General features: G+C 38.8%; 4 protein-coding genes and 1 long non-coding RNA gene across 5 annotated transcripts; 4 read left to right on the forward strand and 1 right to left on the reverse strand.

Annotated features, from left to right (window-relative positions):
• The first annotated feature begins 2,637 nt into the window (after nucleotides 1-2,637).
• LOC144983683 (uncharacterized) lies at nucleotides 2,638-4,031 on the forward strand. The gene is made up of 2 exons (XR_013647448.1): nucleotides 2,638-3,471; nucleotides 3,552-4,031. It is a non-coding gene; the product is annotated as an uncharacterized LOC144983683 (long non-coding RNA).
• A 600-nt stretch (nucleotides 4,032-4,631) lies between these two features.
• LOC101165196 (olfactory receptor 2AT4-like) lies at nucleotides 4,632-7,212 on the forward strand. The gene has a single exon (XM_004084409.5). The coding sequence runs from the start codon at nucleotides 5,696-5,698 to the stop codon at nucleotides 6,698-6,700; it is 1,005 nt and encodes a 334-aa protein (XP_004084457.3). The 5' UTR covers nucleotides 4,632-5,695; the 3' UTR covers nucleotides 6,701-7,212.
• A 3,502-nt stretch (nucleotides 7,213-10,714) lies between these two features.
• LOC101165443 (olfactory receptor 2AT4-like) lies at nucleotides 10,715-12,716 on the forward strand. The gene has a single exon (XM_004084410.4). The coding sequence runs from the start codon at nucleotides 11,296-11,298 to the stop codon at nucleotides 12,301-12,303; it is 1,008 nt and encodes a 335-aa protein (XP_004084458.3). The 5' UTR covers nucleotides 10,715-11,295; the 3' UTR covers nucleotides 12,304-12,716.
• A 1,849-nt stretch (nucleotides 12,717-14,565) lies between these two features.
• On the forward strand, nucleotides 14,566-16,902 carry LOC101165689 (olfactory receptor 2AT4-like). The gene has a single exon (XM_004084411.4). It carries the CDS (start codon nucleotides 15,634-15,636, stop codon nucleotides 16,636-16,638), a length of 1,005 nt encoding a protein of 334 aa, XP_004084459.1. The 5' UTR covers nucleotides 14,566-15,633; the 3' UTR covers nucleotides 16,639-16,902.
• Nucleotides 16,903-20,005: 3,103 nt separating this feature from the next.
• Nucleotides 20,006-21,128, reverse strand: LOC101165936 (olfactory receptor 8G17-like). Its single transcript, XM_004084412.4, has one exon. The coding sequence runs from the start codon at nucleotides 20,999-21,001 to the stop codon at nucleotides 20,006-20,008; it is 996 nt and encodes a 331-aa protein (XP_004084460.2). The 5' UTR covers nucleotides 21,002-21,128.
• Between the last annotated feature and the right edge of the window lie 247 nt (nucleotides 21,129-21,375).

Below are 21,375 nucleotides of genomic sequence, written 5' to 3' on the forward strand. Positions count from 1 at the left end.
GACGACAGGCCGCGGGTGGGTAAGTCTGTCGCACACACATCTAAGGAGTTTTGCTACATTCCTGTCAAGCTATGTTTTAAGACCGGCATTTCCGAGATTCTAGCTTTAATAGATCCTGGGGCCGAGCAGAGTCTTATTGACAAAAATCTTGTAAAATCACTCTCGTTACCTACCGAACCGTTAGAAAACCCTATTAAGACTGCCGGGCTAGGGGATCAACACCTCTCAGTCATCACTCATCGCACCGGTCCCATTCTACTGATCTCGTCCGGTAATCACCATGAGTCCATTAAGTTTTTCATTACTCACTCTCCTTGCAATCCGGTCGTTCTAGGCTGCTCCTGGTTGAAAATTCACAACCCCCAGTTGGACTGGGTTCACCAGCGTATTAACTCTTGGAGTAAGCACTGTCTAGCTAATTGTCTTCAGTCTGCTATTCCCGCGGTTCCTTCCACAACCTTCACTCTCACAGAACCCATAGATCTCTCCACTATTCCTTCATGTTATCATGATCTCAAAGCTGTTTTTAGCAAATGTAAAGCTAATGCTTTACCGTACCACCGGCCCTATGATTGCGCTATCGAGCTCCTTCAGGGGTCCACTTTGCCTAAAGGTCATCTTTATAACTTATCAGGTCCCGAAAAGTCCGCCATGGAAACTTATATCCATGAGGCCCTCTCTTCCGGTCACATCCGTCCTTCCTCTTCACCTGTGGGTGCGGGGTTTTTCTTTGTAGAGAAAAAGGATAAAACCCTGCGACCTTGTATTGATTACCGTGAACTAAACGCCATTACCATCAAAGATAAATACGCTCTCCCTCTCATCAGCTCGGTTTTTGATTCCGTCCAGGGCGCTCAGATCTTTTCCAAACTCGATTTACGCAATGCTTACCATCTAGTTCGCATTAAAGAAGGGGATGAATGGAAGACCGCATTTAATACCCCGCTGGGCCACTATGAGTACCTGGTCATGCCTTTTGGCTTAACCAACGCACCAGCCGTCTTTCAGAGGCTGTTGAACGACGTCCTTAGAGATTTCATTAATCGTTTCGTTTTTGTATATCTCGATGATATTCTGATTTTTTTCTAGTGATCCCGTCCAACACGAGAACCACGTACGTCAAGTCCTAGCCCGTCTGCTCGAGAACCAATTAATTGTGAAGGCCGAAAAGTGCCGATTTCACGCTTCCTCCGTCCAGTTTCTCGGGTACATCCTCGAGGCGGGGAGCATTCGTCCCGACCCGGCTAAAATCGAAGCCGTTACCCAGTGGAACCCACCGGCCTCCCGCAAAAAGTTACAGCAGTTCCTTGGCTTCGCAAATTTTTATAGAAGGTTTATGAGGAACTACAGTAGCATCGCCGCCCCTTTAACTCAGCTGACCTCCACCACCAAACCTTTCCGGTGGAACCCTGACGCCCAGGCCGCCTTTGACACCGTCAAGTCCTTGTTTAGTTCTGCGCCCATCCTCACTCAACCCCACACTACCCGGCAGTTCATTGTGGAGGTCGACGCCTCGGATACCGGGGTCGGCGCTGTCCTCTCTCAAAAGGAAGTTTCCTCTGGAAAACTCAAACCCTGTGCATTTTATTCACGGAAACTGTCACCTGCGGAAAGAAACTACGACGTGGGTAATCGTGAGCTGCTGGCCATCAAGCTCGCGCTGGAGGAGTGGCGGCATTGGCTAGAGGGAGCTGATCTACCGTTCATAGTCTGGACGGATCATAAAAACCTGGCCTACTTACGCTCTGCCAAACGCCTTAACTCACGTCAAGCTCGGTGGTGTTTATTTTTTGATAGATTCAAGTTTACCATTACTTACAGACCCGGCAGTCGGAACACCAAACCTGATGCCCTCTCACGCCAATTCAGTCCTGACGACTCCTCGGCTCCTACCACCATCCTTCCATCCACCTGTATTGTTGGAAACCTTACCTGGGATGTCGAAAACAGAGTTATCAATGCCCAAGGTGAGGAACCTAAACCCGACTCCTGTCCTGATGGCGTCCTCTTCGTTCCCTCCTCACTTAGGTCTGACGTCCTCGCCTGGGGACACTGCTCACGGGTCGCTTGTCACGGCGGAGTTTTCCGGACTCTTAACCTCCTACGTAAAAGATTCTTCTGGCCTAGAATGGACAAGGATGTTCGTGAGTACGTCGCCGCCTGCACTTGCGCTCGGTCCAAGGCCTCCAGCTCCCCTCCCGCTGGCCTCCTACATCCTTTGCCCACGCCTCATAGACCCTGGTCACATATTGCAGTGGATTTTGTAACTGGATTACCCGCGTCCAAGGGTAACACTGTTATTTTTACGGTCATTGATCGTTTTTCCAAATCCGCCCAATTTATTCCATTACCTCAGTTACCTTCTGCCACTGAAACTGCCGATCTTCTGGTTCACCATGTTTTCCGTCATCATGGCATCCCCACAGATATCGTTTCTGACAGGGGCCCTCAATTTGTTTCCCACGTCTGGAAGGCCTTTTGCTCTGCTCTGGGGCCCACGGCCAGTTTATCCTCCGGTTACCATCCCCAGACCAATGGCCAAGCTGAGCGGGCGAATCAAGAGCTAGAGGCTGCTCTTCATTGCCTGGCAGCCCAGAACCCATCCGATTGGGCTGACTTCTTAGTCTGGATAGAATATGCCCACAATTCCCACGTGTCCTCTGCTACTGGGATCTCCCCCTTTGAAGCTTTGTTGGGTTTTTCTCCTCCTCTGTTCCCCGCTCAGGAGCTAGACCTCGCCGTTCCGTCTGTTCAGCACCATCTCCAGCGCTGCCAGCGTGTCTGGAACCAGACTAGAGAGGACCTGCTTCACACTAAGGAGGACAACTGCAGAATCGCCAACCGTCACAGGGTGGCGGGTCCCTCGTGCCAGGTCGGTCAAAAGGTGTGGCTCTCGTCTAAAAACATCCCGTTGCAGGTCTCATCTTGTAAACTGGCACCTAGATTCATCGGCCCCTACGTCATTGACCGCATTCTCAACCCCTCCTGTGTCCGCCTACGTCTGCCTGCCGCACTCAAGGTACACCCCACGTTCCATATCTCTCACATTAAACCTGTTCTGGACAGCCCGTTGTGCCCGCCTTCCGCTTCCCCTCCTCCCGCCCGGCTCATTGATGGGGCTCCGGCGTTCACTGTCTCTCGGATCCTGGATATCCGTCGCCGTGGCCGTGGTCATCAGTACCTGGTGGATTGGGCAGGGTACGGTCCTGAGGAACGTTATTGGGTATCCCGTTCCCTCATCCTCGACCCTTCCCACATCCGCGACTTTTTCCGTGTTCATCCGGATCGTTGCCCTGCCCCGCCGGGAGGCGGTCGTTGAGGGGGGGGGTACTGTCATAGTGGCCTGTCAGACTCCTCCCCCTCCTGCTCTGCTGCTCATCTCCCTCAGCTGTGACTACTCTTCTCATCAAACCACCTGCTACTTAAGGAGACCCAGCTTCTTCAGTCTTCGCCAGTTCGCTAACCCTGACGGTGCCCTTGTCTCCTGAAGCTCTACGTCTGGCCCCTTAGTCTCTGCACTAAGTTAACCTTGTCTTGTCCTCTGCACTCAGGTTACCTTATCACGCCACGAGAGTCACCTGAGTTCACCATCCGGAGCAGCTACAGCCTCAGCCTTCCACCGCTGACGTTTCCTGCCACTGAGAGCCACAGCCTCTGAGTTCACCATCTGGAGCAGCTACAGCCTCAGCCTTCCACCGCTGACGTTTCCTGCCACTGAGAGCCACAGCCTCTGAGTTCACCATCTGGAGCAGCTACAGCCTCAGCCTTCCTCCGCTGATGTTTCCTGCCACTGAGAGCCACAGTCGCTGTCCTCATCTAGACCACGGCCACGCCACGGGTCCACCGAGCGTCCACGCTTATCAAGATCACCACGCCACACCAGGGTTCAAGATCCTGCCCACGAACATTGTCTCGCTCCCGCTCTGGAAATTCTGGATCTACACTCGAGAGCCACAGCCACGATTACCCACTACACCATCAACAACCGCAAGAAACATTAAGAAAATAAAAACCTCTTATTTACTTCTTCACTCACCTGCCTCTGCCTTCTGGGTTTTCAGCATCTGGGTCTTCCTCCGCATTCTAGTCATGACAGAAACATACCTTTAGGTTTCCTTCGACATGGGGGCTTAGTAGCTGGTGGACTTCAGAAATCCTTGCATTGGCAACCCAGAACAGGATCCTGTAAGCATCAAAATAGCAGAGTTTGATGCGAGAGTTTCACAAATAAACTACAAAGGGCGTGACATTGTTCCTGCTCATTGAAGATGCTAACTGCTCTCCAGTCAACATCTGACAGCACAACTAACTTGTTATTGCATCTTCTAAGAAGATTTGGTCTGCATACCAGCTAAATATTGCATACCAGCCACCTCCTCTACAAAGATTCAATTAAGCTATCTTATAAATAATAGAGAACTGATTCTACTATCCACACCTTTGGAAATTACATTGATGTATGTTAAAGTGTGACCAGAAATGAATAAACAGAGTGAAACCTGTAATAAAAGGAGGACATTGAATTAGCAGAAGCCAATACAACAGGCGTGTAAGGCACTTTGCACAGTCCATATTAACCATAGAAGAACTCTAAGCTAATTACATTCAGAATTTGAAGCATAATTTGAGGCATTTGAAGTTAACAGAAGACCACTCAATGGAAAAAATAAAGTCCATGTGTTGGGGAATTAAACAATCAAAAAGATGGTAACACTTTGTAATTGGGTAGCACTTTACGACCCAAGCCATGAGGTACAGACATGAAGAAAAACTACCGGTAGGTTTTTATTGAGTATTGGAAAATATGTTAGGTAGTTTTGAGCGGCTTCACCTTTTCAAGATCCATCAGTGCATCAGCAGGATGGCAACTGGCAAAGTAATTCATATAGAATAACTTAAAAAAGGAAGCATGCAAGAGAACCATAATGCATCCTGGTTTCTCAGTCAGATAAAACACAGCAACGACTCGACAACTCTTTGTTGTTAATAGTTAATACAAAGAGCCACAATCCTGCTGGATGTGAGCAAAAACATTCAGTGTTCATAGCTGCATAGAAGCAGGCCCTGAGTATTACATTGTCAGGATTTACCACACAGGACAGAATCCAGGAAGCAAGATGTGCAAAAACTCACACAACAGCAAGGTCATTCTAAACGTATAGCTATGTAACAAGGCCAGATGAAAGAAAATGACTTTTCTGTGATTTGCAAAACAAAATCAATTTTACTTTTGTACAGAATTTAAAACATACAAAACACCTTGGTTTTGCACAGATCCCACAAGTCTTTGTGTGTGTGTTAGTGTTTGCATGTGTGTGTTACTGAATGCAACATTATAGCAAACAACAATGAGAGGCTTTTTTTTTTTAAAGAAAGTGAAGTTAATAACAGCTTTGCTCTCCATGGATCAAATTAGTGGAAATAATAGCCTATTTCAAATGAACTTTCTCATTATGATGTCGACGTTTTTTCTCATGAGATCAGGTTGAAGTTATATTTTTACAGGCAGCTGAAGAGAGTTTCTGCTACACTCCTGCTGGTTTTAGAAGCAGCATCACAGAGAGCGGCTGCCGTTGTGTATTTAATGGAGAAGATAAGGACTCTTGGTTGGTCCCCTAACTAGGAATATTTCTAGTGGGGAAACTTAACGATCTATTCTTTAGATAGAAGAAAGTTTCACATCTAAATTTTAACCATGTCTTTTCTCCGGACGGCTTTGAACAGCTCCGTCATCATTCATCCTCCAGGCTTCTACATAGTTGGATTTGAGTCTTTACCATCTGTAAATGTCTTTTTCATCTTTCTAGCAATTGTTTATGTGGTTACAGTGCTGTTTAACGGTTTGCTGATTATTGTTGTGGTTATTAATCCATCCTTACACACTCCAAAATTTCTGGCTGTCATCAACCTGGCAGTGATTGATTTATGTCTAAACACTTGCACTATTCCTGGTATGATAAAGATATTTTTGGTTAAAGATAATTTTATCCCATTCAACTTGTGTTTGGTGCAAATGTATTTTTATTACGTTTTTGCCACTTCAGAGTCTTATGCGCTCACCATACTTGCTTATGACAGGTTGGTGGCTATTTGTTTCCCTTTGCGCCAAAACTCCATCAACACAATGCGCAGCATGTGCTGCATCATTACCTTTACTTGGTGTTGGGTTCTAGGAAGTATAACCTTTTCCACGAGTTTAATGACTAAACTGTCATTCTGTAACTCTGTCAGAGTGTTTAGTTATTTCTGTGACTATGCACCCGTGTTCAGGCTTGCCTGTAATGATTATTCAATGCAGTGGTTTGCAGCTTCCTTTTTGAGCATGCTGACCCTTGCAGGGCCTTTTGCTTTCATAGTGCTGTCATACGTCAGCATCCTGGTGACTGTGTTCAGAATGAAGACTTTAGATCGGCGCCTAAAAGCACTGGCTACTTGTGTGGAACACATCATCATTGTTGCAATCTTTTTTATTCCTCTTCTTGTCATTTTCACAATTGGCTTCTATTTGGGAGGAATTAACCCAGATCATAGAGTTCTAAGTCTGTCGATGGCCTCTTGCCTTCCACCTTGCATTAATCCTATTGTATATTCTTTGAAAACTACAGAGATCAAAACCCGAGCACTGACGCTTATTAAAAAAAATACTATTATTCTGACTAAATCTTTGAGAATCATCGTGGGGTTAAAAACAACAAAGTAATCCAAATATCCTGGATTGAAATGTACTTGTTTTATGTTCGATCTATTCAGTTAGTTAAAAATGTCTTTTCCCAAGATTTGTGACAAATTTGAAACTTTATTACCTTGCACCTCAGTGTTTGAGTCAGAGAAGGAAACAATATTCACAGGCTGGCTTTTTTGTGTGATCTTTACTGTCATTTACCATCTTTATAACACTGCATGCTCTCTAGATTAATAAAAATATGTCCAGATGATGCATCCATAAATAGTGAAACTGAAAGAGAAATGGGGATTTCATGACATTTGTTTTTGTTCAAATTGAATTTCACTTTGCAGTAAAAAAAAGGATGTTTTTTTGCAGATATTCTTCTGTTTTATTTATAATGTTGTTGTTCTGTAAATACACTGAAAGTCACTTTACCTTTGTCTTTTGGTGAATGTCACTTTTGCTGCTGTATTTTTAAATGTCCTTTTTGCTGCCGCAGATAAGTGAAATTTCCCCATCGTGGGATCAATAAAGTTATCTAATCTTATCTATCGTTGAAATTCAGTAAAAACAGCTTCATCATGCATTAAATAGTGAATGTAGAATGTGGTGTATTTGTTTTTTTTGTCCCTACATAAAACACTGGATTATCCTTGTCTGTTCTAACTTAAATTAAAGCAATGTACATACATTTTCTATTTTAATTTAAAGTTTAAATGTCAAAATATTGTATTTGAGTCATTTTCCATAGAGACGAAAATACCCATTTTAAATGAATTTATGCAAGTTATGTTTAAATAAAACAGTATTTTGCCTTTGAAGAATCCTCTGATCATTTATGACTTTTAAGATGAAAAATTGTATTGATTTTTAAATTTCCTGAAATTAAATGCATCTAACATGTATCATTAATACTACAAAAACCTGCACTTACTGTAAACTTGTTAAAAAGAAACATGTTTAAGCAGGGTTAAGGAAAGTAATATTTCATTCCTCTCACTTACTAATAAATCAACAAAAATGTAATAAACTAAAGAGAAACCTTAACCCCTTGTGCTATCTTATGACCCCACCCTTACATTGACGTGTTCTCCCTACCATGACAAAGGTGGAGATCACAAATCACTGAAGAAAAAAGGTTCAACACACTGTTTTGTGGGGTCGAGATCCAACTCCCAATGTTAAAGTGCCTAGGATAGCATAAGGGTCACATGCAAAACTTTATTTTTGACACACAAAAAAGAACAAAAAGAAGAGTAGCATTAGCTATTACAGCTGATGTGATTTTTTTTACCTTTCTTATGTGCATTTGAAGGATAATTTGAGATGTATTTTTAGACAAAACGTTTTGATGCAATAAAAGCACATGATAATTGAATAACAAATTTGCATTTGAGAAACATTATTATTATGTTTACAATAACATGAAAAACACTTCAATTTTATGTGTCATGCCTCATGCAATACATTGAAAAACATTAATTTATTTCCTTTGTTTTGGAAAAAACAAGAAATATTTGGTTAACAAAAACAAATAAAGCACATAATTTGAAAGTTGGTCTTTTAAGGTTTTACTGTAATTGACTGTGCTAGATTCACACATGGATGTTAAAGCTGTATTATCATTTTTTCTCTAATATTCTGGAAATAATGCATAGGTCAGTCTGGAAAGACACTGTCTGTTATTAAAACCATAAACTAATACAAAATACATATTAACAGTTGCCAGGTAGTTTTTATGTTGTGTTTTTTAGGTAAACAGAATAAAGGTTATTAGCACGTCACAAAAGTTGAAGTTGCAAGACATCTGACCAGTAATTTGTTTATGCAGTAACAGTTATGAACCACTAGATTATGGTCAATAGCCATGAATATTGTACATGTACCGGTAAGTGATATTAGATCTCGACTTTTAGAGTTGACAACATTTTGACACTAACAAAAAGTGTGTCAAAGTCTCTCAGCAATAAAATAAATTTGAGATAATGGAGATAGGACCAGTTACCAGATTCATTACATGTGAGTTATCTGTCAGCAAACAAATCCAACAGCAAAAAAGATTTCAGATTTAAAATCAGATAGGAGATATCACCTTCCCCACTGTCTTAGATAGAGCACTAAGCACAAATGTGCCATTCGTGAACGACAAAAGGGTTGTCATAAAAGGAAAATGTAGTAAAGACACTTAGTCTCCCATTGTTATTACTCAAACAACCATAGCTCTCGTTTTTTTAAGTAAAAAACACACAAGAGCATATCAGTGATCATAAAAAGTTTGGAAGAAGGTCAGACAGAATCCACATTTTTTAATTAATTAATTGTAATTCAATATATTATAAATAATTCCAAAATGCTTCATTATTTTAATCGTACCCCAAATCAAATCAAATCAAATCAAATCAAACTTTATTAATAAAATAGCGCTTCTCATGCATTTTGCGCAGCTCGAAGCGCTTTAACATTAAAAACGGAAAACACACAATATTACAGTAAAAACCCAACCCACCCTTCACCCTTCCAACTCCCCTCCGTTAAAACATATGACCCATGGCCTCCACGTACAAAGAATAATGACTTTAAATAAATAAATAAGCAAAAAAACAAACGTATAAGGCTTGGCTCTGCTGTGAAGAAACAGTATTCGGGAATCTTTTCATACCAGGAGCCAGCTTGACCATGGGAGCATCGCCTCAGCGCCCACCCAGACTGAGACAACACTGGGGTCCACTTCACAGCCGGGACGCTGCAAAGTTAGACCCCAGCTGCCCCAGCAAGGGCGACAACTGCAGCAACAACCACCGACCAAGCCGGCAAGCCCTGGAGGTAAAGATCCCCACATGAAACACTGGGGCTAAAATCATGATAAGATACTAAAATTAAAGACATAAGATGTATATAAAAATATAAAAATGAGAATAAGATGGCCCATATACACTAGATGTTCTGCACAGAACCATTCATAATGGACTCTTGGTGGCAGGACACCAACACTGTGCACACTGAACCGAACTGGGGGAAAAAAAGAGGGGCAACATACTGGTAGGTTTCCCTCGACATGGGGGCTTAGTAGCTGGTGGACTTCAGAAATCCTTGCATTGGCAACCCAGAACAGGATCCTGTAAGCATCAAAATAGCAGAGTTTGATGCGAGAGTTTCACAAATAAACTACAAAGGGCGTGACATTGTTCCTGCTCATTGAAGATGCTAACTGCTCTCCAGTCAACATCTGACAGCACAACTAACTTGTTATTGCATCTTCTAAGAAGATTTGGTCTGCATACCAGCTAAATATTGCATACCAGCCACCTCCTCTACAAAGATTCAATTAAGCTATATTATAAATAATAGAGAACTGATTCTACTATCCACACCTTTGGAAATTACATTGATGTATGTTAAAGTGTGACCAGAAATGAATAAACAGAGTGAAACCTGTAATAAAAGGAGGACATTGAATTAGCAGAAGCCAATACAACAGGCGTGTAAGGCACTTTGCACAGTCCATATTAACCATAGAAGAACTCTAAGCTAATTACATTCAGAATTTGAAGCATAATTTGAGGCATTTGAGATTAACAGAAGACCACTCAATGGAAAAAATAAAGTCCATGTGTTGGGGAATTAAACAATCAAAAAGATGGTAACACTTTGTAATTGGGTAGCAATTTAGCGACCCAAGCCATGAGGTACAGACATGAAGAAAAACTAGGTTTTTATTGAGCATTTGAAAATATGTTAGGTAGTTTTGAGCGGCTTCACCTTTCCAAGATCCATCAGTGCATCAGCAGGATGGCAAGTAGCAATGTAGTTCTTATAGAATAACTTAAAAAAGGAAGCATGCAAGAGAACCATAATGCATCCTGGTTTCTCAGTCAGATAAAACACAGCAACGACTCGACAACTCTTTGTTGTTAATAGTTAATACAAAGCGCCACAATCCTGCTGGATGTGAGCAAAAACAGTCAGTGTTCATAGCTGCATAGAAGTAGGCCCTGAGTATTACAGTGTCAGTCAGGATTTACCACACAGGACAGAATCCAGGAAGCAAGATGTGCAAAAACTCACACAACAGCAAGGTCATTCTAAACGTATAGCTATGTAACAAGGCCAGATGAAAGAAAATGACTTTTCTGTGATTTGCAAAACAAAATCAATTTTACTTTTGTACAGAATTTAAAACATACAAAACACCTTGGTTTTGCACAGATCCCACAAGTCTTTGTGTGTGTGTTAGTGTTTGCATGTGTGTGTTACTGAATGCAACACTATAGCAAACAACAATGAGAGGCTTTTTTTTTTTAAAGAAAGTGAAGTTAATAACAGCTTTGCTCTCCATGGATCAAATTAGTGGAAATAATAGCCTATTTCAAATGAACTTTCTCATTATGATGTCGACGTTTTTTCTCATGAGATCAGGTTGAAGTTATATTTTTACAGGCAGCTGAAGAGAGTTTCTGCTACACTCCTGCTGGTTTTAGAAGCAGCATCACAGAGAGCGGCTGCCGTTGTGTATTTAATGGAGAAGATAAGGACTCTTGGTTGGTCCCCTAACTAGGAATATTTCTAGTGGGGAAACTTAACGATCTATTCTTTTGATAGAAAAAAACTTTCACGTCTAAATTTTAACTATGTCTTTTCTCCGGACGGCTTTGAACAGCTCCGTCATCATTCATCCTCCAGGCTTCTACATAGTTGGATTTGAGTCTTTACCATCTGTAAACGTCTTTTTCATCTTTCTAGCAATTGTTTATGTGGTTACAGTGCTGTTTAACGGTTTGCTGATTATTGTTGTGGTTATTAATCCATCCTTACACACGCCAAAATTTCTGGCTGTCATCAACCTTGCAGTGATTGATTTATGCTTTACCGCTTGCAGCATTCCTGGCATGATAAAAATATTTCTTTTTAAGGATAATTTTGTTCCATTCAACCAGTGCTTGGTGCAGATGTTTTTTTATTACGTCTTTGCTGCTTTAGAGTCTTATGCGCTCATGATACTGGCCTATGACAGGCTGGTTGCCATTTGCTTCGCTTTGCGCCAAAACTCCATCAACACAGTGCGCAGCATGTGCTGCATCATCACTATTACCTGGTGTTATATTCTGGGAGTGACGGCCTATTCTGTGGCTTTAATAACAAAACTTTCATTTTGTAGCTCTGTCAAAGTGTTTAGTTATTTTTGTGATTATGCACCTGTGTATAGGCTTGCCTGTAATGACAATTCAAAGCAGTGGTTTGCAGGAACGTTTTTTAGCTATTTGAACCTTTTAGGGCCTTTTACTTTCATAGTGCTGTCATACGTAAGCATCCTGGTGACTGTGTTCAGAATGAAAACATCCGACAATCGGCGGAAGACCTTGGCTACTTGTGCTGAACACATCATCCTTGTCGCGATCTTTTACATTCCTTTTTTTGTGATCTATACCATGGGCTTCTATTTGGGTCCAGTTAATCCAGACCTCAGAGTTTTAAGTCTGTCGATGGCCTCCTGCCTCCCACCATGCATCAATCCTGTTGTGTATTCCTTAAAGACTAAAGAGCTTAAAACTCGAGCGCTGGCACTGGTTAGAAAAAAGGGACAAGTGGTTTCTGTTAATTCTAACAGAATCATTGTGGTGCTTAGAACAAGAAAGTAACATCACTTTTAGTTAGATGTTTAGAATAAGTAACAACTGACACCAGCTGTGTTTAACAAAATGTGTCGTACATTTGAAATCTTTTATCTTGATAAATATGCTTAGGATGGAAATTTCTATTAGGCTTTAAAATGTAAGTTTTTTTTATGGCATTTGTCATATTCATGAAAAACATTTTGTGATTTACGCCCCAGATGCTTGTTGTAGCATCATTGGTATAAGACAAGTGTGACGGTAAATACAGTTGCAAAAATGAAGAGGCATTATTAATAGATTTGAATTAGTGGACGTGTGTGTTTGCGCATGAACCCCAATTAGAAATAGACCTTTTTTTTTGTTGTTGTTGAAATAGATCTAGAAATAGAATGAAATTTTATCTTTCATCTTGTCTGGCTTTACCTTCTTTTCATTGGTCTATTGTGATAAAAAAAAATCATGGTTAAAACATCAGTAAAGATTGTTTTTCCAATTTTTCTGTTGAACTTAAACTTGATTTAAAACTTTAAAGCTGAAAAGAGATGTTTCTCATTTGCTAAAAACTGTATTTACTTATTTAAAAAAACTTTTAGACATTTTACTAGAATGTGTTATAAAGTTGTAATTGCAATTCTTACATGCTTCTCTCTGGCACAGGTCACTTTGAAGATATGTCTTTTAGTTGTCTTTTTCCTAAAATGTTGAGTTCTGATCATTTTTTTAAAGAGTGTAATTCATTTAATATTTCTAATTTGAAGGCAATTTGTAAACCACAAATGCTTTTTTGTTGTGTGTTTCGCTGCATTTGTATTTTTTGAAAAAAATGTTTCTCCTAAACAATTTCTCTTTTGAGCTATGATAATTAATAAACTTTTTTTATTCTCCGACTTCAACATTTTTTATCTGTAAAGCACATAAGGAACATTTGAAATGTAAAAAAACTACCAAGGTTCCCAAATTTATACTGTTATTTACAATTTTTTTTAATTTAAATCAAGAAGTATAAAAAAATAAAAAAGGGAAAAACGAGAAACCAATAATGTATTTTTAAGAAAAATGTAATCATTACTGTTTTTGTACAAATAAACTTAAATGTTTGAGTCAGTAATTAAACTAATCTCAACTACAGTAAAATAAAAAGAGCCTTAAAAGTAAACAAGTTTTAAAAATGGCTTTTTATTTTTTTTTTGATTTACTGCAATTTAATAGTTTATTTAAATGAGGATGGCGCAGCTAAAAAACAAACAAACATATGATTAACCATGGTTAAAAAGTCAGAATTAGGGAAAGGCTAGTTTTCATCTGAAGTCTCCTGGCCATGATGTTAAAAAACACAGGTGCATATACAATAAAAAGTAAAATACAAACACATCTTATACAAATACATAAAATAAGATATAACAACATTTAGACAAACAATTAAAACCTGAAAGCACTGGTACTGGTCTAAATTTGAGCAATCTCAGGAATCACATATCATCTAACTGTTGTACAGTTTTGTCTTTTTTCCTTTTTCTTTTAGTAAATTTCAGTATTAGACCACTAGATGGCGCTTGAAACTCAAAAGTTTCTGAAGAAGTCATCAGTAAACCACATTTTCAGAAGTTTGCTGTATCTAGGTCTAACAATGCGGCTAAAGGCTTTTGGGATTGTATTTTCCTTTGGAGACTATGTGACAGTGTAATTTTACACTTACAAGAGAGAAAAAAAACAACAGATACCAGGAGAAAATCAACTATAAAAAATAACATGTTTATCTTGACCGAATATCCTTTTTAAAAAGTTTTTTTGTGGGTTAATTCTCAGGTGGAACACTTCCCTTCATGTACCTTCTGAAACAACAATAAATTAAAATCTTTAAAATTTTAAAAGGCATGCTTGTAGACACAAACAAGGATACATTGAATTAATTTTGATCTTATAATCTGCTGAACTGTATTTCAAATACTAGCTTTTTGCATGTATCTTATTTTTCGTTGGAGTGCACTGTTGACCCAGAGATGTAACATTTATAAAATGTATTATTTAATTTCTTTTTAAGTTTTTTGGTAATAACATTCAATTCTAAAACATTTCTATTTGCTAATAACATTTTTTCTAACAATAATAAAAGACGGTCCGTGCTAAAAAATAAATCCAAAACCATTTTAAACTTAGTCACATGCACCCATACAAGTCACCCCCCCCCTCCCCCCATATGGATGCTGCAGATTTTGGGGTTGTACAGACGAAGGGCTGCATCTTCAGAGCACAGCTTGTTGCCTTTGATGCTTGTGCGTCCACCTCATGAAAATGGACTGTACCATTTCCGTTGCGTGCGATCAGTGTAAATGAATTACATGACTGTTTGACAAAGTACAGGCCCTAATTTTTAAAATTGGGTGACTGAGATTGAAAAATACATTTCAATAAATATCTGACAATATTGCCTGTTACAGTGTTAAGTCATTGAGTGATAAGTATTTTAAGGTCACAAAAGTGTAGAGTTCCCATGTGCTGCAAAATGTTCAACATGCGTAGAATAGTGTAGTATAATGTAGTAGTACCCATAGTATGGGTAACGCTGTCGCATGGCACTCGAATGGTGAGTTTTGGCACGTGCACTGTGACCCTGCGACAGACTGGTGACCTGTACAGGGTGTAACACACCTTCACCCAGCAGTAGTCGGGACAGGCTCCAGCAACCCTGTGACCCCAAAAGGAAAACAGCAGGTTAGTATAATGGATGGTTTGACCTTTCATTTTTTTTTTTTTTTTTTGCAGTAAATCACTTTTTGTGCAGCTCGGACCCAGCAGATTTTCAAGACTATGGACCTGTGACAATGGACTCTGAATCATGATGCGATCCCGCCTATGAAAGGATCAACTCAGTTTTGGGATTTATGCTCAAACTTTTTAAGAGTTCACTAACTGTTGCAGTAACCCACTAAAGTATGCAAGTTAAAGTTTGCACAAAACACACAATGTCAATGTTTTAAGGGATACGTCTTCATTGTCTTTAACCAGCATTTAGATAACAATTAAATTTGTTTTTACAGCAAGTAAATCACAGCATTGCTCTCCGTGGATCAAATTAGTGGAATTAATAGGATATTTCACATTAGCTCTCTCATTATGAGGTATAAGGTTTTCTCAGGAGATCAGAGATATGTTTTTTATGTAAGCAGCTCAGATTTCAGGCTACATGCTCACTGTTTTTGGTGGGAAGCATCACAGTTGGCTGCAGCTGTTTAACAACTGGAGATATTTTTATTTTAACAGTTTTCAACTTTACACTTCTTGGAGACTTAAAGCCACAAATAAAACCTTTCTTTCAGACTAATAAGGGTTTTGCAGCGACTGCTGATTTTAACTATGTCTTTTCTCCGGACGGCTTTGAACAGCTCCGTCATCATTCATCCTCCAGGCTTCTACATCATCGGATTTGAGTCTTTACCATCTGTCAACATCTACTTCATCTTTCTAGCATTTGTTTATGTGGTTACAGTGCTGTTTAACGGTTTGCTGATTATTGTTGTGGTTATTAATCCATCCTTACACACTCCAAAATTTCTGGCTGTCATCAACCTTGCAGTGATTGATTTATGTCTAAACACTTGCACTATTCCTGGTATGATAAAGATATTTTTGGTTAAAGATAATTTTATCCCATTCAACTTGTGTTTGGTGCAAATGTTTATTTATTATGCATTTGCATCATTAGAGTCTTACGCCCTCACTATACTTGCTTATGACAGGTTGGTGGCTATTTGTTTCCCTTTGCGCCAAAACTCCATCAACACAATGCGCAGCATGTGCTGCATCATCACCTTTACCTGGTCAATTTCTTTGGGGGTCATGAGCTACATCACAAATTTGGTAACAAAACTGTCATTTTGTAACTCTGTCAGGGTGTTTAGTTATTTTTGTGACTATGCACCCGTGTTCAGGCTTGCCTGTAATGATTATTCAATGCAGTGGTTTGCAGGTTCCTTTTTGAGCATGCTGACCCTTGCAGGGCCTTTTGCTTTCATAGTGCTGTCATACGTCAGCATCCTGGTGACTGTGTTCAGAATGAAGACTTTAGATCGGCGCCTAAAAGCACTGGCTACTTGTGTGGAACACATCATCATTGTTGCAATCTTTTTTATTCCTCTTCTTGTCATTTTCACAATTGGCTACCATTTGGGAGCAGTTAACCCAGATCATAGAGTTCTAAGTCTGTCGATGGCCTCTTGCCTTCCACCTTGCATTAATCCTATTGTATATTCTTTGAAAACTAAAGAGATCAAAACCCGAGCACTGACGCTTATTAAAAAAAATACTATTATTCCGACTAAATCTTTGAGAACAATCGTGGGGTTAAAAACACAGAAGTAATCACATATCCTGGATTGAAATGTACTTGTTTTATGTTTGATCTATTCATTTAGTTAAAAATTTATTTTTCCAAGAGTTGTGACAGATTTGTAACTTTTAGCTTCTCATCTTTATGCATAATAAGATTTTCACATCGCTTTGTGTTTAGTCTGTCTTTTATTATGCTTTCCAATGTATTTTGCCTCTAAGATGTAAATTAATACCATGATTTTGCATTGTCCACACATTTATGGTTGTCCTATGCATGTTTTAAACATCCTTTTAGCCTCGCCCTCTCTTCTTTAAAAATGATGTAAATTATTGGTAGCTGTGCATGGTAATAACTGTTAATTGTTAAAGCTATTTAAAGTTGTCCAAAGGAACATGTGTTTAGCTATAAATAACCCCACCTGTATTTAAAAGACAGAATACCTTGGACACTAGATATATTTGATAGAATAAACTACAATGAGCAACACATTTTACAAATAAATTACAGTAAAATTAATAGTTGATGTTACAAAAAAGATGTTGTTTTTTTGCAAAAGAAGCAAAACTGGTAAAGGCCACTAGATGGAGCCAACTCTTCATGATTGTAGCAACCGAACGCCCATCCTTCAGAAGAACAAAAAACAACCAGCTATAATTCAGATTTTTACCCCATGGTGTGAATATTGATGCAGTTATTTTATTTTAATATGCGAATGTACTTTATTGGTTTGAAAAAATGTGATTTTGACTGTTTTTGTTCAAAACAAGAACCTACAACTTTATTGTCTGCCTCAGTAAATTCAATAATAAATTTTAATTTCAGTAAAAAACATTTAAGCAATTCGATGTTTCATTTTCTTAAGGTCTGAGCATCCATCCTGTGACTCAAATGGTATGCAAAAGTCTTAAACATGTGGCCGTTTAGATCAGTTTGGATTTGGATTGGCAATTATTTGGATGTAGTATTGTCCATCCACCCACCTATAGGATCCACTAAATCCCTGTCAGGGTTGCAGGACCCAATCCAGCTACTGTTGGGTGAAGGCAGGGATACATCATGACCAGGTAACTAATTTGTTGCAGGGCCACACACATGCACACACACCCACACCCATCTTTGGACTGTGGGAGAGAGCCAGAATAGGAAACTCCACACAGATAGGATTTGAACCACGGCCTCATCACTGGAAGGCAAGAGTACTAACCACTATACCACAGTGCAGCCCAGCGGTTTTGTTTGATTGAAAATTTTCCAAAACTTTACAAAAAACATTATCAAACTTGAATTCAAAGGAACCTTTGGTAAAAAAAAAAAAACAAGCAAGATTTGACTCTAAGTAATAAATGTAAAGTCAGGCTCATTAATACAGAACAATACTTTAAACAATAGAATTTTATATTATTAATATAATACAATAATGGAATATTGAAGTAACAACAATAAAAAGTAACATTACAAATATTTTTCTCCTATGAAGGATAACTGTGACAAAGTTGTGTATGCTACGACAATTCTATGAATATCATATATCTAAAACAATCCAAAGCTTGCGGCCTACACTAAATAGATAAAGGTTAATTATCATTATAATTATAATAATTATTTTTATAATTAGGTTATTATTTTAACTTTTTTGTTTTGCCCATTGTTGTAATAATAGGCCTTTTAGCTTTTGCTAGACTAGAAAAGATGTTATAGTATGGTTTCTTTTGAAAAAAAAAGTTTCACATCAATATTTTAACAAACTAAAGGTACATAAATGTATTTTTTATGATTTTTTTGCAGATCAAAAAATAATAAATTAAAATGGTAAATTAACAAAACTTGCGACCGCTTTTATCAAGAGATGGCAGGAATACTTTGAGAATCACCAGAATCCCACCAACACACATTCAACTGAAGGAGCAGAGGTTAGGAACCCAACAGGCCAGACACCCAAACTGAAGACACAGAGGTTCAAATTAAATCAAATCAATCTTTATTTATATTGCACTTTTCATATAGAACATAACACAAAGTGCTTTCCACCAGAACAACCACATAAAACAAGCACAACAATATAAAAATAAAGCCCCCATTCCCACCCCGACCCACACAGAACCCCTAAACCCATTCACACCTCCCACTTCCTAAATGATGGAGATAAGCATTTGGGAAAGAGGCTAAGCAAAAAAAAAGAAGGTTGGTGTATATGTTAATATTTGGAACTTCATCTCTGTACATAGCTGCACAGACAGCCAGATGCAGCATCACAGGCGGGGACCCAGCAATGCAGGTCCCCATGTAGAGCCACAGCGGCTTAACAGTAGCTGACACAGAGGGAGAGGATGCAACTGAGAAAGCTCTGGAAAATAAAAAGTAACCATAATCAGTAAAAGAAAGACATAATTTACAATAGAATTTGAAATAAGGAATATTAAAAGGAATTATTAATAGTCTTGTGTAAAATCATAGAATATAATAAAGTGTATAAATTAATATATACAAAATAAAATAAATTTTTTAAAAAGGTAAAATTAGCTAAAAGCCAGGTTAAACATAGTTCTTGAGCCTTTTCTGAAAAACAGCAATGCTCTCTGCAAGTCTCAAGTCCTCTGGCAGACCGTTCATAAACGAGGGCCATATTGCTGAAAAGATGCTTCTTCGTAGGTCGTCAAAAAGCTCCTTGGTGGCATGACACTGGTTGTTGATGAGTTTAGCCCAGAGTATCCCAAGTCTGCTGGGATGACGCTGTATTGAATTATAAGTTTTCGGGACTTCACATAGCTGTCAAGGACAATGTCTCTGAGAAGAAATATGACCAGATGGAAGGAAAACAATGAAAGCTTTAAGGAATCTGACAAAGTCTACTGAATATTCACTGCAGCTCTTTGTAAGTTGCTAAATGTTTCATTTTAGCTGAAGGAAGAAGAGTTCTCATCTCTCCCTAGTCCTTCCTATCACATGAAAAAAAACCTTTTTACATCAGTGTTTCTGTTGATTTACTGAAACTCAGTATTTGAGCAATAGACAGTCACAGTTTTTCTGCTCCAGCCGACCTCAGAAATAATGGCGAGGGATATCTTAACTGTGATACCACCTGTGACTCAAACTGTTATTAAGTAGATCTGACATAACTGGTAATTAAAGTCAAAGGGTCCACAATGTAATTTCTGTTTTTACAATATCTATGATATATGGCAAAAAAAACTTTTTTTATGAGCACACAACCTTACAGAACCTAATATAAAGACAAGCAAAACCTTAAATAGATCAAGAATCCATCTTAAAAAAAACATTATTCACAAAATAATTGAGTAAAAGTAATATCCATGATGTTAAAATAAGATACCCACAGATTATTAACAACCTCACAAAATTAAATTTTAATATTTACGAGTTAAAAGTCAAAAGTCATTAACTCCTTAAAACTTTTCTTTTGCTATTTTGAATCCCAAGTTGGTTTCTTCTAAACAGTTTCTTTATAGCATTGAGGACATCTTCTGTCTTAAAGGAGTAAACAATAGGATTTAACAGAGCTGGGATGGTGTGTGCCAAACAGGAGTTTATTATCCTGGTGTTGGGATTTAGGCTAGAAACTACTGCACTGATGTTGGTGAACAGCAAAGGTATAAAAAAAGTTGCTGCAAGAATAATGTGTGATGAACATGTTTTTAGTGCTTTGAGTCGCTCTGCTGTTGACACAATCCTGCTTAGAGCAATGGCGATGCAGGCATAAGTGATACCTATAAGTATTAGAGGAATGCAGAGCACTAAAAGGAAGGCAACGTATGCCATTATGTCATTTATAGAGTTGTCATTGCAAGCAAGCTGAAATATTGGTCCATGGTCACAATAAAAACTTTGCACCTCTAGTGAACCACAGAAAGACAGACGATTGAGAAGCCCAACTGTAGATGACCACAGTGCTATCAAAGCCAACCACATACACAGCAGAATCACAGCAACAGATCTCTTAGACACGATGCTATGGTACCTCAATGGGAAGCAGATTGCCACAAATCTGTCATAGGCCATACAGGTAAGAGTCCATGACTGTAAACTGCCAAAGAACATAACAAAAAACATGTTGCTTAAACAAGCCTCGTACAAAATAGATCTCCTGTCGAACAAAAATGTGTCCAAGAGTTTTGGGATAAGAGCTGTGCTTCCACACAGATCTATCAAAGCCAAGTTGAACACAATCATGTATTTGGGAGAATGAAGAGTCCTCACCAAGCAGATAACTGAGAGGAGAAAGACATTTCCAATAACAGTCATTACATAGACAAAACACAAGAAAACATAAAAATACTGAGTGTGAGGAATGTTGGAAAACCCACTGATGTAGAATTTTTCTGGCCGAACAAATGTGATGTTCAAAACCACTCTGGCTCTTTTTTCGTCAACCATTTCTTGGATAAAAGGAGACCTTGGAGCTGAATGAAAACTGCAACAAAAGATAATCGTTGCCTGAGCTAACCCCAAACTGCAGCAGAGCGGAGCATGAAAGCATGGTCTGTGTTTGACAGTTTTTATGTTCTGTCGTGGTGTAAAAAAAGCGTAGTGACAACAACTTTAATGATGCTCAGTGATTGGCATCTCATTAGATGATGCAACTGGCAGAACTAACAAATTAGAAAAGAGAAAAAAAAAAGTAGGGGAGACCGGGGACAGTGGTAACACGGGTCAGTTCTAACATTTGCAATTTCACCAATCAGGACCAAGTGAGAGTCATCTGATTCACACTACACATGGTTAATTTAGTTCCTAGTCTGAACATGAAA

This window comes from Oryzias latipes, chromosome 14 (genome assembly GCF_053564925.1).
Source record: "Oryzias latipes strain Hd-rR chromosome 14, Olatipes_Hd-rR_3.1".
Classification (NCBI taxonomy): Eukaryota; Metazoa; Chordata; class Actinopteri; order Beloniformes; family Adrianichthyidae; genus Oryzias; species Oryzias latipes.

Coding starts and splice junctions, on each gene's coding strand:
- LOC101165689 (XM_004084411.4), top strand. CDS start 15,634: ATGTCTTTTCTCCGGACGGCTTTGAACAGCTCCGTCATCATTCATCCT.
- LOC101165443 (XM_004084410.4), top strand. CDS start 11,296: ATGTCTTTTCTCCGGACGGCTTTGAACAGCTCCGTCATCATTCATCCT.
- LOC101165936 (XM_004084412.4), bottom strand. CDS start 21,001: ATGGTTGACGAAAAAAGAGCCAGAGTGGTTTTGAACATCACATTTGTT.
- LOC101165196 (XM_004084409.5), top strand. CDS start 5,696: ATGTCTTTTCTCCGGACGGCTTTGAACAGCTCCGTCATCATTCATCCT.